Source organism: Zootermopsis nevadensis, unplaced genomic scaffold (assembly GCF_977971745.1).
Source record: "Zootermopsis nevadensis isolate Lab colony 2312 unplaced genomic scaffold, Znev_1.0 Znev_ptg000028l, whole genome shotgun sequence".
In the NCBI taxonomy this organism is placed as follows: Eukaryota; Metazoa; Arthropoda; class Insecta; order Blattodea; family Termopsidae; genus Zootermopsis; species Zootermopsis nevadensis.
In genome coordinates, this window is record NW_028259160.1 from 12,810,462 (window position 1) to 12,832,982 (window position 22,521).

General features: G+C 41.8%; 1 protein-coding gene across 6 annotated transcripts in view; it reads right to left on the reverse strand.

The window, feature by feature from the left end:
- Hr39 (Nuclear hormone receptor FTZ-F1 beta) overlaps nucleotides 1-22,521 on the reverse strand; it is a 76,006-nt gene that overhangs the window by 12,098 nt on the left and 41,387 nt on the right. For 4 of the 6 annotated variants that reach the window (XM_022070137.2, XM_087357479.1, XM_022070138.2 and 1 more), the window contains 4 exons: nucleotides 6,992-7,870; nucleotides 2,414-2,446; nucleotides 1,991-2,146; nucleotides 1,494-1,645 (listed from right to left, as the gene is read on the reverse strand). In XM_022070137.2, the coding sequence (XP_021925829.1) occupies nucleotides 1,494-1,645; nucleotides 1,991-2,146; nucleotides 2,414-2,446; nucleotides 6,992-7,469 (819 nt within the window). In that variant the 5' untranslated portion in view covers nucleotides 7,470-7,870. Of the gene's footprint in view, nucleotides 1-1,493; nucleotides 1,646-1,990; nucleotides 2,147-2,413; nucleotides 2,447-6,991; nucleotides 7,871-16,163; nucleotides 16,187-19,629; nucleotides 19,653-22,521 lie in introns of those variants that run through there. The other 2 variants (XM_022070140.2, XM_087357480.1) reach the window with 2 other exon arrangements.

Genomic DNA, 22,521 nt, shown 5'->3' on the forward strand with positions numbered 1-22,521 from the left:
GGCAAACAACATAGATAGGTAGGAGTATTTCTACCAGATATTAATCACGTTATACAAAATTAGACATGTATGTCAATGCTGAAGTCACCACTGATGATGATGATAATGACAATAAAAATACATACCTTAACATTTAACTTATCGTACAGACGTTTTGTTACGTAAAACATCTTCAGTAACATAGTAATATGTATTAAAATTAGACAAAGAAAACTAGTTTTAATGTTCATGAAAAATTATTCTTAATTTTTAAATGTGCAGTTAATATCGAAAAAGTAGTTCCCTTTAACACACAGTTTGATAACAAAAATTAATCTCTGTCACCCTAAAATTTTAAAATTTAAATGAAGCCATATTGCACACATGTTACAGTAGTAATACTTCTGTTTAACAAGTGGCATGTGCTATTTCCTACTTGTATCACAGTGACAGCTACATAATTATGGTCTCATCAATTCAAGTTAACCCTGATGTTTATTTGATAGGCGTAAAGCAAGGTCAAGTCAATGTGTGCAATAATACACCAACAAAAGCAGCTGATTCATGATCTGAAGAGTTGAGAAGACCTTGCTCCAAACAGTGAGCAAACTTCTTACTCACTCACAGATCATGAAGTCATTTCATGATGGAGCAATAAAGTCAGTTAACTCAAAGATCCATCATCACTGAACGCTACAAACAAATGGATTGATTAGTTTTATTTTGAATTTCATATTCTCTATAAATCATATGATCGCCCTTTTTATTTTACCCGTTAAGTCACCTTCAATGAATACAAATCCTGAAGCCAAAGCAAACAGATCTCTTCACTTAACACAACTCCCATTATGATTCGTGGTTTATGCATTGATGCTGTCAGTAGCTAAAGTTATGGTGTCAAATGATCGGATGATTAACAACTAACGAACTGGAAAGGGTATGGAAGGAGACACCCACAGCCTAATTTAAGGTGCTGTCCCATTTGACTGAGAGACTGCGGAAAATCATAATAATCTCAGTCAGAACAGTTGGTCTCTGGACCAAGATTTTAATCTGGGACCTACCAAACACAAGACAGAAGTGCTAACCATTTGGCTGCGACAGTTCCTAATTTCTTCTTTTGAATACACCATTCGGAATGATGTACAATATACAAGGATTATTTATAGGCGCAGGTTTCGTAACATGTACTTATATTTACGGCTTACAAAAATGAAAATATATAAATGACAGACAAGAAAGTGTATTTTATATAAGAATGTAACAATGCAAAGAAGCTTATCAGAGATACATGCATTAATATTAATGCACATACAATTTTTGTAAAATAAAATTCTGGAAAGGGAGAAATAAAGAAAGGGCAACAATACATTTCAACTATCCTTTCTTGCATGACGCACATCCCGAATCAGCACACTGATAGGTTCTCAAGGAACAGCAATTCAAACAAATACACATGGGATATGATCTTTAAATACATTAATGTAATTTTTTCTAAGTTGTTCAATACGTACCTGCTTATTACTGAGGCAGGCTCCTGTAACAATACTCATTTCTGCATCAGACAACTCGCCCTCCCACGACATGGGCCGTTCCGGCTCATCGAAGCCATCCTGCGAGTCTTCACTTCCAACTACGCGCTTTTTCTTGGTCCTTAAGTTCACCCCTACAACACATCATCCAATCAGCATCATTAGTTCTGACCACATATAAAGCTATATACAGATTCCAAACAGGTAACCCTGCAATCAAATTAATTTTCCTACTTTCCGCGGTGCACCATCTTCAAGGTAGAAGAAGGAGAGAGTATATTTTTTGGAAACACTGATAACTACCGACATGTCCACACAGTATTACAAACCAGAAAACCAATATCGACACCTTCATCGCTATGGGGCTGAGAAAAGTTGATGCAACACTAATAGACCAAAGGTAAATCCAGTTGTTTTAACAACGGTCATGTTTAAAATGATGAAAGAGAAACAAAAGTACCTGTCACCAATGAACATACCTGTAAAATCAATCTTACTGACTTCCCCATCAGAGCCTGAGACGTCATCCTCCTCATCTTTGATAGGCACAGTCATCCCTCCGATCCCAGTGCTACCTCCTGGCAAGTCACACTTTCCAGTAGATCGCACCACGCCTTGCTCCGAGACCACAGAACCTGAGAAATTCAATTCCACTCAGTTTCAAACACCTCTTAAATGACACGGATAACAAAATAGTCTCGCCATGTGAATCCAAAATGTACAAAAAATGTATTTAAGGGAGAAAAGAGATTTGGGAAAACCTAAGAGAAAAAGAAAGATAAACTTAACTTCTAAATCTTAGATCAAGTTTCAAAATAATCTTTGGGAAGGAAAACTAAATGTGATTAAGAATTAAAGTAATCAAAGAACCATGGGAATGGATAAATAATTTCTGTACTTACCATTGCAAGATTGATAATACTTGATAGTTTTTCCTGAAATAAAAAGTATGAATTACTAATCGTCACATTTAACGAAGAAACAAAGAAGTGAAACATATATGCATAAATAAACATACATACACACACAAAGTATACACATTCTGTTAAGGAAATTTTCTAAGTAGAAAATTCACTCAGTTAAAAACATTTAAAATTACGTTGCAGAAACGGCGCCTGGAAATTCATTGATACTTTCCACACTACATTAGAGTTTATCAATTTCTTTAACACAACCTGCATAATACTGGCGCATTAACAGACTTGGAAAGAAATTTTCTTCAGCTACAGATATTCTAATGTTAATGCCAAAAACGAAAGAAAATTCCCTTAGCTATCTACTCTGTGGACTGCAGTTTACCAGAGGCAGACACTGACTGGCAGCAGCCAATTCTTTCTTTTGTCTGTCGCCGTATTATGGTATACTGTGCAGCGAGACAACAGTTGTATAATCTGAAAAACTATGGCCATCACGTTTAAATAAAATGCCCACAGAAACAATCAACACATTTTGTGGTTTTACAGATCGAAACCCAGAATTCCGTTCGAGAAATCAGATGTCAACTTAAACATGCCACAGAATTTGTTTCGTCGTCGTGAAATATGCAGAGATGCTGGATAAAACTAAAATGTACGACATGAACGACGGCGGCCGAGTTTTGGACGCTTCTGCGCTTTTACTGTCACGTGATCTCGTCCGCCAAACAGTTTCAGTCATTTGATGTACGCTCGCTCCGGTAGTAGCACTGCGAAGTAAAGCAGTCCCAATATGCGCCATGTAGGCGCTTGGGGGAGAGCATTCTTGACTTCAGCACTAGATGGGGGGTGAGTGGTCAGCATCACGCCCCGGCCGCGCTTTACCCCCGGGAAAGGACCACGGTACCCGTTGTAGAGGAGGCTGGGTGGGCTGTTCGTGTTACAAGTAAACATTGTGTTTTCTGAGCCATCCGCCATAGTTACTGTTACCCCGTACACTTTTAGCTGTTGTATGACGTACATAAATCGATAACATTGGAAACAAACATTCAACGAGCATGGACAGAACCTCCGAAAAGATCGTAAGGCAGCGTGTGATGTTTTTAACCGTCAGAACACTTGATATCGACCGGCGTCTAGATCCACAAACAGGCGGTGATACCGCTGCAAACAAAGGAATGACGCACTCTGTATAGTGAATCAGAACTCTCCGTATGTATCACGCCAACGACGAGTGCTTTCAATACCCGTTATTTCTCAGCGAAGTCTTGTACTGCTGGGGTCATGGCTCCCGGCTAAAATTAATTAAATCCAACAATGACGAATCCATCATTGGTTGCCGGAAGCTAGTGTGTTAGGGCTATTAGCCTTCCCACTTTCGTCCATCTGTCTGTCCGTAAGTATGTGTACTGACCTCTGGATGAATGAATCTTTGACTTGAGAATCCTTGGTTGAGTTCATGGACCAAATACAATATTGGTCTAAGTAGAGCGTTATGGACGACTTTTTTTGCATGAAAAGTCACGACATGAAGAAGAGTGCATTTGAAGCCGATTGTCTCAGATGGTAAAAACATTCGTGTTTTATAAAACTCGAACGTCCATTACTGCGTTCAAGAGGTCTATCCTCAGACGATTACACTCAGTTTCTCTGTTAAGATCTATTTTATTCATATACTTAGATGTCTCGAATTGTTTATTTCCTTTTCATATATTTTGACAGTCTAAATACTGAATAAACTAAAACGTATATCCGGACAGATTTTATGGCTGTCGGTTGAACAAACATTTTACAATCTTGTATCATTTCTTCGTACTATTCCACACAAGAGGTTCTTGAATGAGTGTGTCGACCCTCTAAGAGCTTATTTTCAAGTCCCATGGAATGGCGGCAGGATGTTGCTCCTAAGTCGTTCGTTGTGTTGTGGCTGGCGGCGCTAGTTGTCCGTCTTGCGCACTGTCACTACGTGACGAGACTACAGTGAGCACAAAACAAAGAACAAGCCATTCACAACTACAATTTTTGTATCGTTGTTGTTCCACTTCTCATTAACTTCGCCGCTTACACTGATCGAAACAAGTACACCGAGATTTGTGGTTTTCATGGCAGTGAGAGTATATTTGGCTCAAGGGAGTTTCTTGCCTTTGTTTTGTTTTTTTGAATTATTATTTCCTCAGATTCTTGTCTTCTGGGCTGTGATACAAGACTACACGGTGTCACAAATGAAAGATCATAGTCTGAAGAGAACCATGGCGAAACGAATAAAATGCACCTCAATGTTGTCTCTTCAAATTGAACGTTTTCCTAGAATCTTCATCATTCTTCGTAAACTACTGTGTGATTATGATTTAATACTATTGTGAATTACTCGAAGAGTTAATCATCGCCATAATGATGAAGGCAATAAGAAACTATGAAACTTACGTAAAATTGCACGAGACTACGTGGCGCAACATTCCAGAAGACAGTCAACTTAAAACTCGCCGCCGTGAGACCCTGATATCGCACGTATTACTCTCCATTCTTCGATTCTCGTCTTTAGGTATGAATAATCCTCGGCAAGCACGTTGTTTAAACGATGGGAAATAATAAAAACTTACAAATGAAAATGAAACTTAGCAGATGTTCAATCCATGTCTTGAAAAACTTGAAATTTAAGAGCCTGAAGAATGTCTCATATAGCACATCAAAGTCAAAAGAACCCAACACAAGAAATTCTCGAAAACCAACATAGATTAAACACCTGCAAAACATACATAAAATGTATTATATTACGTTTTGAAGAGATCTTTAAAGTTTGGACATCCCTGTGTTGAACTATATTACTGAAATCAGCTTCGTCAAACCTTGAATATAGCAAAAAGAAATGTAATGTCACGCCTCAATAGGTACAGAGGAAATTTTGTGGCATCGGCAACCCGGGACAGTCCAAGGAACAAGATACATAGCAACGGGAGGCCAACGTGCCAAAGCATAACGTCATCTGACGGGAACCATGCCAACATTCTTCAGCGCTGAGAGGCGACCTAGGGCCAGCGAATACTTTTTGGGTTCAGGACCAAGGATAGTCTGGGAACAAAAAGATATCACTAACGCAAAATCAATCCTCGACTTCGCAGGAAATATCCAATTTAAGCCCAGACAGATGCCTTTGTGCTCATGCGCACACGTATTAGCCAGTTTAAACATATCTGGGCTGTTAAAATTTGACATTCCACTCAACACGTTACAACTAATAAAGATAGATTCGGGGTTAACGTAAACTACTCGAATATAATCGAAGTCATCTGACAAATACTATAAGGCACCGTTACTACCAAATTTAGTCGAAATGCATTGAATAAATTCGGAAATGAAACAAGGGGATGGCCACTTCGTGCACGGAAGATATACAAGCCATATTTCAAATTACGTCGTGATAGCGTGCATTTTGGACGCTTACGACTACGTAACTGAAGCGGGCGCTAGGAATTCGGGTAACGAAGTCTTCCTCGCATAATAAAACAATACAGCTATATACAAAACCAGAGCAAAAAGGCAAAGACAATGAAGGCGTATTGTATTTAACGGCGTTACAAGCAGTTCTATATAGCATCGACTTTTAGAATAATTAATGAATTGGGAAGGATGTGGAAGGACGCGGTCGTGGCCTCATTTGAGATATTAAATATCCTAGCATCTGACTGAAGTAATGAAGAAAAAAAACGCGAAAACCCTCAGTCAGAATTGCCGATATTCGGACCAAGCTTTGCACCGGGGACAAAGGAATGCTAACCACTGGACTTGTAAGCTTGGTTTCTGCTATATGCTTTACGTCTGAGACCCAATTAATTAAGGACCAGAACTTACATACCAACTGACTCTTCGGCTTGTGGAACTGTACAGTGATGTTCAGACACTAGGGTCCAACATTTCCATACAATGCCTACAAAATGAGATCATAAGAAAGCAGCCAGCTAGATTGTCATGGTACAATACACGCCTACACGTAACCACAATGTCACACCAGGGGACTAGACCCCTCTGACAACACGGTCATGTGGAGAACAATGTGTGGTTAGCACTCCTGTTTCTTAAAATCCATGGACGGAATTTCAGAACAGAGACCAGCAGTTTAGGGCATAAAGAACCATTGTCATTTTCTCGGATTTGCAGTTTCTTCTAGTTAAGCTGCCACTTTAAGGCGTTGAATCTATATACAGAATGCCATACCTCAATTCTATCTGAAGTACCTAAATGCATAAATGACGGACGAAAGGACACTTCGGAATTAAGAGCACTCTGTGAATTAGGTGGACTATCTGTTCTCTATTTTTGTAGCGTTCCGTCGAAGGGTACTAACGTCTCGATATCAGCTCTGTGGTCCTGTGAGCTCAGAGAACGTACAGGCGGAGGAGATGGAAATTATGGGTTATCGGAGAGAAATAGCAGTAATGAGGCAGTCACAGTACAGGAGAGGGGTTCTTTTATTGCTCTGGTATCGCATAGCAACAACAGGATCACGAACCCGAGTCTCGAACAGTACATTTATCATAAAGAGGACGACACATCCATAAAAACACTCACCGTTATCGGGATGTACATTTTCCACGTTCGGCTTACAGGTCCCCCCGTGTTGAACACTGATGACGGTAACAGCTCCCGAAGACGCCGTTACTACTGACGAAGAAGGCGGTCGTCTGCTACCACACGCATTCGAATCGTCTTTATTACACGAGGGTGCTGAAGATGATGTAACACCGCAGTGTCCTACACTAGCACTACCCCCGGTGTCCGGAGGCCTCAGTTGTTCCATCACAGAGTTAGTTAACACGCCACCGCCACCTGCCGATGGCGTCACCGCTGACTTCGTCTTCCCAGAGACGAAGGCGGCAGAAGAACTGGTGGGAGTCTGGGAATGTTGCTGGTGATGAGAATTATTGAAGCGAGGGCTCCCAACACCACCCCCCGGCGCTCCCCAATTAGGGCCCGGTGGTGAGTGGTGTAAAGAATTATTCACTGACACGCTACTGCCAGTAAGCGTTGTATCCAACGTATCGTTCATGGTGGGTACAACAAATGTTCGATCTCTCGTAGTATCATCTAGTAAACCGATTTATCACAGGATTGAGCCGGTTGAATGTAGTCCGACGAGAGGACGTGGGTGAAGGTGAACACGAGGATGATGAAGGTGACAGTGATGAAGAAGAAGTTACTTCACCGGTAGGCATAATCTTGAGGTGGGTTACGAAGACTGGCAGCTTACAGAGTGGTCTCCGTTGCGCTGGTGGTGTTATCGGTACTGCCGACCACGACAGAGCGATGTCGCGGGCAGTACCACCCGCTCTCTCAGCGTCCTGACAAGAAACAGAGTCGCCACCGGGTCGTGCGGCTGTCGCTGAAAGGAGGGGCATCGGAACATCCAATGCATCAACCCCTTACATTGTCTGTCCTGCTATGTGGTACCTGAAACAAAATACGACCATAAAATACATAAACCACATCAGGTAACAGCACAAGACAGACTTCAAATTACGATTCTCGATGTAGACATATCACGACTTCAAAGTTATCTCCTGCATCGATTACCGATGCGGCTTCTAAATTACTCTTATGTGAGATGTTAGGTTCTAGCGACGATGAAGATGTCACTGTTGCTGTTCTGGGTTTAACACCGCGTGGACTTATAAGTAGATTCTAAAGTTTCGGAAGAACATACTAGTTCATCCTCAAGTCTACAAGAATACACCACCATGGGTCATTAATGATTTATTCAACATCAGACACATAATTACCACGCTAATTCAGTTTTCAAATTATTTTACTCAGTGTTCGTCAATGTCATCATCTTGGCCAAGTGCCAGCACCCTTAACCAAACAGCTGAAGTATTTTAAGGTACTTGGTTTGGACAGGCTGTGTCACAGAAGGCCACCCAACGTTACGTCATGACATTCCTCTATCTGAGTCCTTCCCTTAACCTGACAAGCAAAGTTTCACATCCATAGAAACAAAAGATTTGCATATTTTATCTATTATGGTATCAGCAAGGAGATGGGAAAGCAGAAGATTATAAACCTAACAACATCAAGCAATACCGAAATTTCATCTTCCCAGTTCTTCTTGAAGACAAGTTTTATATGTACCAATCATTACGAAATATCCGAACCCTTGACACATTTTCGAAGGATTTCTTAGACGTCCTTATAACGAGATTTTGTCCTGCACTGTGGTGACGTGTATTTAACTTTCACTGCGATTTGTTGTAGGTTAGCCTCCTTAAGAGCGTCTACCAGAATTTCTACGTTTCTGCCTACAGGATTTATGCAAGCATCACAAGGCGCCAAGGACCGAACTGAAAATCTAAGTTGGCACAACTGCCGGTCTTTGCACTTCGTGTATATCGGATCCCGCTCGGAGCTACGTTTAAGTAATCTTTTTTCTTTTTTGCTCTCTCGCTTGGCGTATAAAATGCAAATAGTCCAAGGAGCTAGTCCTTTATGACAAGAACAAACAGGCACACAGCCAATCAGTTACGCCGGGGCAGGTGAAATGAAGCAAAAGGCGGTGGTAGCGACGGCGATCAAGGTTATGCTACTACCCACTTCCAAAAACATCCACCCCCGAAAAGAAGACGCTCTGACGCGAACATGTACCGATACTTCAACAGGGCAAGAGAGTAACAACAAACAAAACTGAGGTTTATGTCGAATGCAGAATAATAAGTTTTTCTTTCAGTGGAAAAATATTATCGTCCAGTCACCCTGTTCATCTTCATACCAGTCGCCGTGATAACCTGAAATCTCGTTTATTTTCCAAAACTCTGAAGGCAAACAATATATACCAACATAACAATATTTCATAATTTCTTGCGTCGGCGTAAAACGCAGTCCCTTATTTTTCACGGAAGAACAAAAACTTAAAATGTCAATATTTCAAAACATCGTGCTCAGGAAGGCTAAATTAAGGAGACAATTTACGAAACTACCGAACGAGAAACTTCGCTATTATACAGGTCACACAGCGAGGTCACGATGTGAAGGGCATGTGGCTAGAATGTGGATACAGGGCACGTAGGCTCAAATTTGGTCGTGAGACTTTTTTCTTTCGGAATAGATTTATGAGAAGCTGTGTTTTCCCTTCAATTCAGTTGCTGTCACTGTTGATCGTTTTCTAGTGAAGTCTGCAGCATGAAGAAAATCACTAGAAAAGCGTGAAATAGATTAAGGTTTCACGATTTTAATGTAAGATATTTTAACAGCATTGATACAAATTCACGTCCACAGTATGGGTGAAACGATATTCATTATACGTACGGTTGATGAGAAATAAAGAATTACAGGGCAAAAATCATTACGTCCTGCAAAGCAGAAATGCGTCTGTGAACACACTGTGATTAGTGCAGACAACTCTAGGCACACCAAGCACCACGGACAATGAATCTAATAAGATTATTCTCTTGTATACAAATATGTTAAATGTTACGACGACTAAGTTCTGTGGAATGTACGATGTGTCACTCATCCACTCCCCTTTCCGACTGGTTTTAGAACAATTATTTAGAACGGCTGGTAACAAAGAAAAAAGAGGCAGGAGAAAAAATAACTCATTCCTTCGCACTAGCAGAACGAAGTACATTCATTCTACGCCTTAGTTCATCAGACAGGGCACACCCAACACACAATTCACTGAGACAGAAACTACAAGCTCTGCGTGTTGCATCGCAGCACAGCTGAGGGGCAAACAAAACGGCACGAAAATCCCTGCCCCTGAACTCCTATCTCCTTCAAAATTATTGTAATTAATTTACTTAAAGTGAAATCCTCATTGCGGTCAAGTGATTAGCACACCTGATTCGTATTCGGGATATCACGGGTTCAAATCACGGCCCGGAGACCGGCAATCCTGAATGAGGATTTCGTGACTTTTCTCAGTCTCTCCATGCAAATGCCCGGATAGCCGGGATGAATCTTATCGAAACAAGTTATGAAGATATTAACTACGCCAAAATAAAGTCAATTTTTATTGAGTGACATAAAATATTTAAGTTACACTGTCAAAAATATGCTAAGAATATTCGATATGTTTCCCCGGTATTTTTCGAATAACTTAACAGCAAATAAATGTGTGCTCATATGTCGGATGTAAAAGTACCTTATAACAAATAACAGTTAGAACTTCAAACAAATAGTCATAACACATGTAATAATCTGGATTTGAGCACAATTCAAACGTTTATGGAACTTCTAGTAAACCGATACACTTCCCCACAATTCACGACAAAAATATCGTTTTATAAAACAATACACCCTCACACGTATAATTGTTGGCATCTTACAGATAGAAAGATTCGAATTTATTTGTGTCCCTACACACATCTGGCGGAATAATTTTTTTTATTAAATCTCTTATCACGGATTCAAAATTCACGCACTCCACCGGATTTCCAGCGCCATAATACTTCTCATACAACGGCTATTCTCGAAGTGTGGCATCTGCCATGTTCTTGAATATGCCTAATGCAAGTCAGAAATAACCAGACTTAGGGTGTTAGCAAGCTTAGTTCCATTTTACAGGGAGGAGCACAAAATGATAATCTATTTACACTTCGCACGCACGCACACACACACACTGTAATTATCACATAATAGAACAAATCTGCATATGTAGCCTACACAGCAACAACAATGTTGTGTCTTTCAACACACCCTGAATAAACATGAGATTGAGTAGCTCAGTACAGTGTGACAACGGGCTGAATGAACGGAGATCAATTTCTGGCAGGGGATAGAATTTCTTCTCGCCAGCATATCCAGACCAGCGTCAGGGCCCAATCAGACTCCTAACAAATGGGCATAGAGATATATTTCCTAGGGGCAAACACGCTGAATCGTCTAGTTTATCACTCACCATCGCCTAGTACCAACGTTACGAATACGTGGGGTTGAACCTCCACTCCGTTACACGCCTTTATAGTACTGCACTTATAGTGGTACCGCAACACCACAATTTTACTGTCATATTTTCTAAGACTCTATTATCTATCTTTGTATTCCGATTTTGACCTATACTGCAAAATGTTCAATTCCGACAACCATCAAAATAGCAAACCCTGAACGTCTGGCAAAAATTGTGCGATTAAAGCGCTGACCACGCTGGTTAAACGCCTCGTCGAAACTAAAGTACAGGCCTATTATTAAAACCTTTCCAGAGGATGGAGAACAAGCCACATGACGATCCACCAATCTTTTAGATCGCAGTTCTGAGACCTCAAGAATAAGGAGTATAGTTGTACTGTTTGTTAACCTACTGCATGCCATGAAATGCAAACGAAAGGTTTGCCTTGAGACCTGGGCTTTAATGCTGCACCCACAAGCTCGATTAACATAGACCCACATTTACCCAAACTACCACGCCTTTGCCAGAACCCCAGCAGGCAGGTTACTGGCATTCATTCCGCCTTAGTAACAAACAGGAGCTACAATGGAACACACATTTCTGAAATGTGTTTGCTGATTTACATTTCGATAAGTTTTTTACGTTAATTCATTTTCGTTGCAAACAAATGTCCTGTTATCTTGTCTTGAGAATGAATGAATTTCATCTGTTATATACATGCTGCCAACAGCTGATGAGGGTCGACCCCCTGTCTTACACATCCGCCTTCTGATTTACATTCATACAAATTTCTCAACCAATACTGATTAATGTCTATTGTATCTTCATTCGGAAAAGTTATAACGTTTCTAATAGTAGAAAGAGAAAAAGCACGGAATTTGCGCTGCGAAAGTCGCATATTTATTGCCGATTGGCCGAAAGCGAAATCCGGGTGAAGTAGTAACACCCAATTAGTCGTTTCTTTCCTAATCAGTAAGCTGGTAATTCCAGTGCTTAACCCCACTCAAATGTTAAACCACTAGCATACCTCGACGGATGAGGGACGTCTGGGCGGTCGGATGACGTTACGTAAGATGGCCCGATGGGGGGGAGGGCGCCTGACTTATGACGGGATGGAAGTCGAAACAGTTCATTCGCTCATACATAGTCTGGTAATATATTTTGCGGCATTCATTTAAAATACTTCGCATCGATTTCACGCATGTCATCTTCTGAGGACAGGCGACAAATAGTACAACAGCCCATGCTAAAGGATGGCAGACAACATTTTCAAAACGAGGTGTTTCTTCAGGTGACAACGCTGAACAAATTATCTCTATTCAATATGTGTGTTGGGAGTTGCCTATTCGGTCATTATTCATAGACATAACATAATAATTATATACGATCCAGGGAAAAAAGCTATTTATGAAGCTGGCGTCCTTGTTATTTGTCAGTGAGAGACGACTATTAAGAGGAACAAGGGGATTAGAAGGGGCAGCAAATCCTCCAGGCGTGTAAAGATTATTTAATATTTGATTCTAAACGAGACTGTTCGCTATTAATGCTATAAAGTTTATTATCCACAAGTGAAATGCTAACGTGTGTAACTTTCACTCAGCAGGTAACCAAATTAAATCAGAATGATGACTTGTCTTCTGGGATGTTGAGCAATGCAGTTTGACAATTTTACAGACGTTTCAGAGGTACCTCCAAAATTTGTTATGCACAAGTCCACATAGCATCACAACCGACGTCTTCAATGCGGCGAGAACCTCAAATCCGTATTCCATACACGACTACGCCATCAGTCCAATCACATGTCCTTGGACACGGGTAAACCACAAAAAGAAAAATGTCGAGGCAACAGAAACGCTGATAATTGAGAGCTCTTGGCAGCCTTCGAGTCCTTCGTGTTATGAAGTGAATTGCTGCGAACCTGCCGCGAGTGAACTTCTGAACGAACACCTGCACGGCCTGAAGCCGGGGGAAAATTACCCATCAACAGACCAATAGCAACGCAACGCTGTTATTAGGTTAACTTTCAGCCGATGACGCTGCGCTGTCTCTCTAATGGAGGAATGTAGTTCTCCCACAAACCAGGGCTTACAGCAAACACCACAACGCATTTATTACCGCCACCGATTTTTCAAAATGGCTGTCTTCTGGGATGTCGCGCCGCGCAGTCTGGTAGATACTGACCGACGTTTCAGAGTTGGTTGCTGCCTTCATCATTAGGGGGGTTTTACCGGCTACATGTAGCAACTTCTCAGAAGACAGTCATTTACGTGGTTATCGACGTGAGAACCAGAAACCTCACATGACTTTTATTCACTGCCAGAACTTCTGCAAATGATTTCCTTTTTGGAACAAGAACGTGAAGGTCTATACCGAAACAAACGCTAAATCGTAACACAATGAATCAAGGACTGAATAAGCGAATCCTTCAACAAATGTTGATCTTCCCCCCAAATGTATTCAAGGTGGAAATTCGCTCTCTCACCACCGCCGGTGGATTGAACCCAGAGTCCCCCCCCGCACATGATCGGTCGATTGTCTAAATTCAAGGCCACGCATATAACAAACATTAGGAGAAGACAAGAAAAGAGCATTATCAAGACAAGTTTCCTTCAAAACAAGCCTGAGAATTTAGTGTAACAACAGTTTAATGCCTTGCACAATTTACAATCCGAAACTCGGCGTTCAAGCTTCGATAACCGTACGCGCCTTAGACTTCGCCGCCAGTCATCGGTAATTATTTTATAATCCAAGTTCTTGAATATCAGAAATAATGATGTACAGCTAAATTATGATGATATCGTACCAACCTACACTAAAATCGGTTCATTACAGTCCATAATATTAGGTTAATATTTCCAGCTGAATCAGTGGACACACATTCGTCGTTAACAGCGCTACGAGAAAAAATACTACATTATCTTCCAGGCATTTAACTACACGAATAATGCACCTATAAAACATCTCACTTGTTTCCCATGGGACTACCAACACGGAACAGTCCCGCCCGGCAGTATGAACCTCCGACTTAGCAGCAAAAGAAAACATCGACAATCTACAATCAACTTCACTGCATTTATAACTAAATTAAATACTGATTAAATTCTGGGAATGCTTGTTACAATTAAATCATAACCTGTTATATTCTTGTCTCGTACGTAAAAATCTGAATATTATAATACCGACACACAAACTAAATTCTCTGCCTGTTGTTCTACAGAGTGTGCAATTTGATCTCCCACTCTGTTGGAAGAACACCGATTTAGAATCTCAAATATTAGCATAATCGCTACCACACATTATTTCTCAAGTCTCCTACATAAACGATATTTGCACAAAGCAGCCTTCACTCGGCCTTCACCTCGTTATTCACGATTTTATTCTCACTGTTGCGTGATCCCAACGTTGCCAAATAATATTTTTGGAATACTTCAGTCTGCGCTCACCTTACTTGAGATGCGCATTACTAGACCTAAATGATTGGCATAACTCAATTCAGAAACAACCGACGGTGTAACTCAACATAAAAATCCAGTCACAGCATCGAAAACGGGTCCAGAAGTCAAATACTGGTTCAAGCGCACACAATAGTGAAAAGCTGCCGGTAGGCGGGGGAATGTCCCGGAACTCCAGCAAGGCCGCCACACTCAGGCTCGGAAACTTCCGGTTCTTCGTGAGGCATCAACAACTGCCCGTGACGAGACGGCCTCCACACATCCTTGAGTTCCCACAGTCACGTGACGCGTGTGTGTCGACACATACAGCCCCTTTCACACCAACACACGGGGCCAATGACAACTGCGATGACGGACACCATAGTTGATCAACTATTTGACACGATTTCTCTTACCCTAAAGGAATAACATACAGTGAGGGAGTTCGTAAACCAAGTCCTGCAGAGAATATTTGAGCGCGAAGATTCGTCTTCTAGGAAGTTACACCGTGCACTCTGGTAGAAACTCGCCGACGTCTTAGAGGGGATCACTACGTTCTTCATCAGGGCGGCCACATAGAATACAACGCACAAAAATCCCATAACAATTTACGCACTTCTCAAAGATTATCACCACGCACAATTACAGAGTCATGCCACCGTCACTGTTACAAACGTCACGTTGATATTGTTAAAGATATGGTCTGTGATAAAAATGTACAGTGTCCTCCAATGGCCTGGCATTCACGTCAAGTTTCTAGAAAATCGGTAATTTGGTTCAAACGTGATTGGGGGGGGGGGGGGGGGGGGACATAAACACAGACCCATTTGTTCTTATAAAATAAAGGACGCAGTCATGCGAGTGTGAACCAGGCTTCTATCCTAGCACTGCATGTGCCTCTCCCTATTACACAGAGCCTACGCGGAGCAGACGTCATGTCATTTCGTGCTATAGGAACAAGTAAAGGATCTAGGGGAGCAAGGTTGGTGCCAAGCCCGGATGCCGATTGGTCGCTGACACAGGACAATAGCAAACGTCAACTATTTCAAAGTTGGAAGTACAACCCTGATATCTGTGCCAAACACAATATTAGACTTAACTTTAAGGTGCGATTAGTAACGCGATATTTGCATAAAACGAGAGTTTAAATAACTTTGTTTGCGTCACAGGAAACTGCTGATGAACAGAAATACACTTTTACAATTAAAATCAGACAAAAAAATCCTGTAAACTGAAGAGAAGCGCTGATCTAGTCTACGATGACAAATACAATGCGATTCTGGAGATCTCTTGGAGTGTTTGAAGAGACCCTGCTTCACACGTGAAAGTAATGCTACGTCTCGTTACACCTCAACTTCTTGAGCTGTCATTATGCTCACATTAAAGACAAGAATTTCTACATACCCAAGTGACTTTCAGAGGCAATACCCACCCACAAACGTCCAGTTGTTCCACACTTCGAACCGCAGGGCGCTGTGATCCTAAGCTGCAAGCAAGCACTCGGGCGGACATACGATAACTGAGTCTGTGTCTTTATAAGGCTATGTTTGTTTCAGAAACCAGACTGCGAAGTACGTGCGTATATACGACAGAAGCCGACACCAAGATTACCTTGGTAGCAATGCAAGAAGCAGGACAGTTACACGGATTACGGTAAAACAAGTTGACAACAGCAGCGATGGCCAACATAGACGGCAGACGAGGACGTGGTCTTACATTACGGTACACACATCAAGTTTTGTGTGGCCAAAGACGATATTTTGATTTGCTACGTTCTCGGATATATTAAACGCATTAATAACAATCAGGGCTTACACACGACAAACCAATGGTCCGCGAACCTCTGCGAGCCACTGTACGGTACGTGAATTTATTCTAGATACATTCATGACAACGCTTTAGCAGCAAAGATTATGTACATCCTAATGGCATGGAAATTATGAGCTGGGGGAAAAAATTGCAAGAAGCGGTAGTGGTTGGTTATATTTTAATGCATTATCCAAGAATATGTCTGGAGGGAACGAGAAAAAACACGGCTAGTAGCTGTCGGCCTCAAAAATTACTATTTTACCACCAGCAATTTACTATAGACTAATACGCAACAGATGGGCAACGGTCCTTGAAAAACACTAAAAAAAATCACAGATCTTCGAAAATTCCGCAACTCTTCACCTCCCCCCGACCTTGAAGCAATATGACAACAAAGAATGTAAGATTTGAGGTTTTCACAGCGGTGAGTATGAAGATTTCTGTCTTCTGAGTTGTTGCGCTGTGTAGTCTGGTCGATGTTAAACCAACGTTTCAGAGGTCATACTGCCTCCCTGATGACAGAGGCAGTATGACCTCTGAAACGTTGGTTTAACATCGACCAGACTACACAGCGCAACAACCCAGAAGACAGAAATCTTCAACAAAGAATGAATTGTCAGAGGATTCTTTATGATGATGATCATCATCATAAACAACAAGGATCCGACTTACTAGTCTGTAAGGGTTCGCGTGCCAGAAACATACAATACATAGACTAAAGATTCCTGATATATAACAGAGAAAATACTATGTCCTTGCCAATGTGCAATCTGCACACGATGTTCTTCCCTGTATTATCGCATATACCACGCTGAGGTTCACAGCTGCGACAACCCTTAACCGCTCCAAAGTTCAAGGGGACTGACCAACAGAATCATTAACCAGCACGCCCGAAGTTCATTCATCTCTTACACAGACGTTGATTATTATTACGTCCGAGCAGCTGGCAATTCAAGATTACTCGCCAGAACCAATGTCTAGGCCAAGGTCATCAATTTGGCCTTGAACTCTTGCTCTTTGTTGAGCTGAGGGGTCGTGATCAATGTCAGAGACCCACTTGTTGGTTCATCGTGGAGTTGCTGCGCGCGCAACTGCTCTCAGCGCACGAGCTGTCTGTCACCTCATTTGTGGTAACGGCATCATCTTGAACTATTCCACGACAGATGACGACCTCTGACTTTGGACTGGATTGTACATATCCATGATCACAGCGTTTATTCGCCAACAATTCTTCCGGGAATCAATCAGTGCTACTTAAATAATCTTAGAAATTCATAAAAACATATCATTTGCGAAGACTTATTTATTTCCCTACTTATGAAGACCGTCTGGATAATAAAATGTTTCCTGTGTTAACACAGAGAGCCCAAAAAACTATGTATACACATCATAATACGGGAAAAAACCTGTTATCAGATTCTCACCGTTGTCAAATGTGCCACGAAGCTAACGGTGGTGATTTCGAACACCTGCACTAAATTCGCCAATTCACTAAGTGCCTATGCTGACGTAATTAACGGTTTGGTTTATTAAAATGGCCTCATTTCATTTTTTGCCTGTGTGTAGACATCTTTCTGGGGCGCTCTGTAAATTACTATCTTCCGCCACTGACGCATTTATGCCCTTTATTCTAAAAACAGGCGTAAATCTGTGTCATTCTCCTAAAAAAAAGTTAGTGATCAATTTTCATGAAAGTTGGTATGAACACCATGCCATTGTATGGCATGAAGATCTTTGAACAATCACCTGAGTATAAAAGGGGACACCGCAAAATGTCTCGTTACGTGCACCGAAACCCCTCAAGTTGTGGATGAAGAAGTCAAGGTCTCCAGACATTAAAAGCAGCTGCAAGTACGAGCACGAGTATCGAGTAAGCAGCCGCGACATCCGACAAGAGGTTGTTTGATGGGAGGCCAATAACTCACTATAGGACATGTTACAAAATGTCACATAAGACGTCGGGTATGGACCGATTCGTCATACAGGGCGGGGAATTTCTTTTATTTCCACAATGGCCGACTACTCCTGACCTGCAGACAAAGACCTGAACGTTGCAACGAAAACACTTTCAACCCTTGAACGCTGACAGGCGATGGAATATGGGTTCATTCCTGATCCGGAAATCAAACTGGAAGCCATACAGTGAAAGCAGGTGATTTCTCCAACACCGTGCAATTTTTATTTTTCCATATATAAACTGGCGAACGACCACTACATTATACAGTGCATTGACTGTCGCAGGGACATAATTTTCGATAACTCCTATAAAAAAGGTAAGTTGATTTTAATGATTTTATGGCGTGATACTGGACTCGTAGCGGGGAAAAATGTTGAAGCGCTTGGCGTTATGCATTTATTGCCAGCAACCGGGAGGTGACAATTTCATTCCGGTTTATCAGCAGTTAACAGCACAGTCTACACACAGTGTTAAAAAATATATATGCATGCATTGAAAGGACTTCGAGTGACGCCATCAAACAGCCGATACCGAGTGTACTTCATCAGAACGGCACCGTCCACAGATCAGAATTTTAAAGCTGGCGGCCAAGGATTCAGCTTTTGAGATGGCAGTGATACTGAAGATTTTTAAGGAAGCAAATAGTCGAAGTAAAGCGAAACTTTGTTTGGGCTCTTGTTGACATGCAAAGTAGATTTCCTTCCCAGTACTGAAAAATGTCGTGGTTACTTTTATCGATACATGCATTTTCACCCATTAAATTAACTTCATAAGCATTTACAAATATCTTAATTAGGTAATCAAATCCCATACGTTCCGGATACTCTAGGCATTTCGAGTGACATACTCTAGAACAACCAAATTTAAAAGAGGTTTCGTCCATTGTAAATTCATCGCCCTGATGATGAAGACACGAAGGACCTCTGAAACGTTGGTAAACTTCTAACAGATTACACGGAACAACAACCCAGAAGGCAACCATCTTAAATGTTATATTTCTTTACCTACCTCCTTTGTGTCCTATCGGTGACGTAACTTTGGAAAAGGCTGGCCTAAACAATTCAATACTCAGGCACGTATTAATATCAGGTTGGCTTAGAAACGTCAGACACCAAATTCTTTGTCCACCTACTTGTACTGGCGTGTCCCTGCTGGCAGCCACGACTCGGTAACTGCTACCCTGTCTCCACTGAATGGGACCGATTCAAGGACGTCTGCAGGTAAGAAATGAGTTGGTGTAGCTGAAGAATATGAAAGAAGCAACTATGACAAAAAAGCGAGGGAATGAGCCAGCCGAAGTGACTCAACGCTAACAAGCCCACAACAGCCGGAGGACAGGAAACGAGGATGAATACGGAATGTTGCGTCGTGTAATCTTATAAAACTTTGCAGACGTTTCAGAGGTGCTTGCTGTAGGATTCAATAAAATGAGTTTCCAGTATATGAATAAGATGCTGGACTGCCAGAGATTAACCATCAGCGCAGTCCCCAACGTGATCACAGTTCTGTCCAAAAGTGATTTTACAACTTCGTTTGTGCTCGTTTTGAAACGTAAGAAAACGACTTTTCGATGACAATCTATAATACAATATAAAAAGTAAAAGACAACCACTGCCATGAACTACAAAGTGCTGTATAGAATGACGAAATAGCTTTTCGTGTTCATCACGCTTTAGCGTAAACGTGAGTGAGGTATGTCCTTACAATAAATGTAAAGTTTTGTGGGTTATCAATCCACGACAAAGAAGGTAGAGTTAAAGTTGTCGCACTCTACAGATTCTTAAATTCGGAGCTAGACTGAGGTAAGCTATTAACTTCACGCCCCGGCCGCTTTTCTCCAACGAAGGGACTCCAGTATTTATTTGACGGGAGGATAGGTCAGGTGGCGAAGAGAAATATCTTATCGTTCCGGGACTTGAACCCCGGTCGTCCAGCCCACAGCTAAACTGCTTTTTAACAGAGCCATCTTGCTACTTCTTGCCGAAGAAACGAACAAAATGGAAAGCACTAGCTAACTGAGATTAAAGCCGTTTTCATTCCAGGCGTGGATTATGAGTCATCTGACTAGGCACTTGCAGCGGAGTACCAAACACAGTCGATCGTTCACGGGCTGTGAAAATAAACTCGGTGCTGGCTGAGAACGCAGACAGGCAGGTTGGTCGGACATGGTACTACAGAGCCTGGGTCAACGCTCAGACCTTGGCCCGGCTCGGAGAGCATTCCACAGCGACGGTCGGTGTCGGTATCCGATCGATGCAAACGCAAGCACATGCGTTCTTTCAGACGAACGCCGACGTACGGGTGTCAGTGACTCCTATTCTGGAGTCAGTCTATTGACGTGATACCTCCAGGATGATAATACAGCCCTAGAGGAACCGTGCAGTAAGCGGGCCAGGGCAGATGACGAACGATAGTTTGTTTTTGGTTGGAAAGTTACATATAAGATTTGCTTGCTGTCAGTTTTGATACCTGGTTCTACGAGTTGGAGAATAGGAGAAGGAGTCTTTGAACTTGGTTCGTGTGCAAACCTGACTAGTTACGTTCATAACAACCCCGTTAGGCTGAGACACAAATGGCGAGTCTTGTGTAGAAATGCCTCTACAGACAGTCCGAAAAAGCCCATCTACATGTGCCCTGGACTGTAAACGACTGCAATGTATTCCAATGCTTCCACACCACAAAGTCTTTTTGTTTCTTTGATTATGGTGAGTTTAAAGAAGCGAAGAATGTAAAGAAGGGTCATACACGTTGCCCCTAAATGATATATACACATAAAGTTAAAATTCAGTATTATAATTGGATTATATATTTTTGAGACACCTGTATTTGGTAAGTAGGCAACCTGCCTTATCTTTGGAAACAGTGATTGGCTAAAATTCTCTGCGCAGGTTGAACGATCGTGAATGTGAATTTACCTTCGCCCGATTCAAACTCCTGCTGCTCTTTATGACGTATTGTGTCACGGAAACGTCTGGACACTTGGCCTTATAGACATTACTCGTGGCGCACACAACCTTCTCGCAATCTTGGCGTTCTCTCTTCGGTCACGACGAGGACGGGGAGGAGAATTTGAACTGTGAAGGAGTCGTAAACAAAGATACACACATATTAAGAAGCAGGATTTGAGGTTTTCGCGGCGGTGAGTACAATGATGGTTGTTTGCCTACTGGATTGTAGCGCCGTGCAGACTGGCAGAAGGTTGTCGACGATCCAGGGATGCTTGCTGCCTCCAACAACAGGGCGACGAGCGCCTCTGGAACGCTGATAAACGTCTACACGGCGCCACAACCCAGAAAACAGCCATCTTCATATACGAAGTGTCCACAAGAGATTTTCCCATGTTAGCAGTCATGGAAAAAAAATTAGCTTAGACACACCTCATTCCGAGACTCCCATTTGCATCGCCTGGCATGAGACGTAAAAAATTCCTCTTTCAGCCATTAAAAGAATACTCAACCTTGTGTCATTTCGCACTAAATCACGCACTTAGCTACCGATGCATCCTTCACATTAGTTGAGGGGCGTCCAGGACTTTTCTCTTTTGCGACCATTTTAACACGAAGGAATCGTTGATGCACCTTCCTAATTCTATTTGCACTAAGTGATAAGCGTCGGTCGCTGCCTTTCCGATCTTGTGGCACAAGGGTTGTTTTGCAAGCCTATTATCGAATGTCGTTATCGGGGCAAGACAGTTATCATTCGCACATTAAAAGCTGACCACAAACGATTCAAGCAACTGAAGGAGCTGTAAACATTCATGGTCATGCAGAACATGAAATGTCACGTCCATCACATCCGGGTCCTTAGGGCAGTACCATTTATCAGAGATAAGTCTCGATAGTTTATGCTCATTCTTTGTATTACTAGGAATATCCCAAGTAAGCTCCATACCAAATGAACTCCCCAAAACTTGAAACTCACGCAATGCGGTTAAAAATGTAGATCCAGGAGTTTAAATATCCTTAGAGGCATGTACGTGGTTTACGTAAAGGTCAGAATCTGAAAGATTCTTTGACTCAGAATT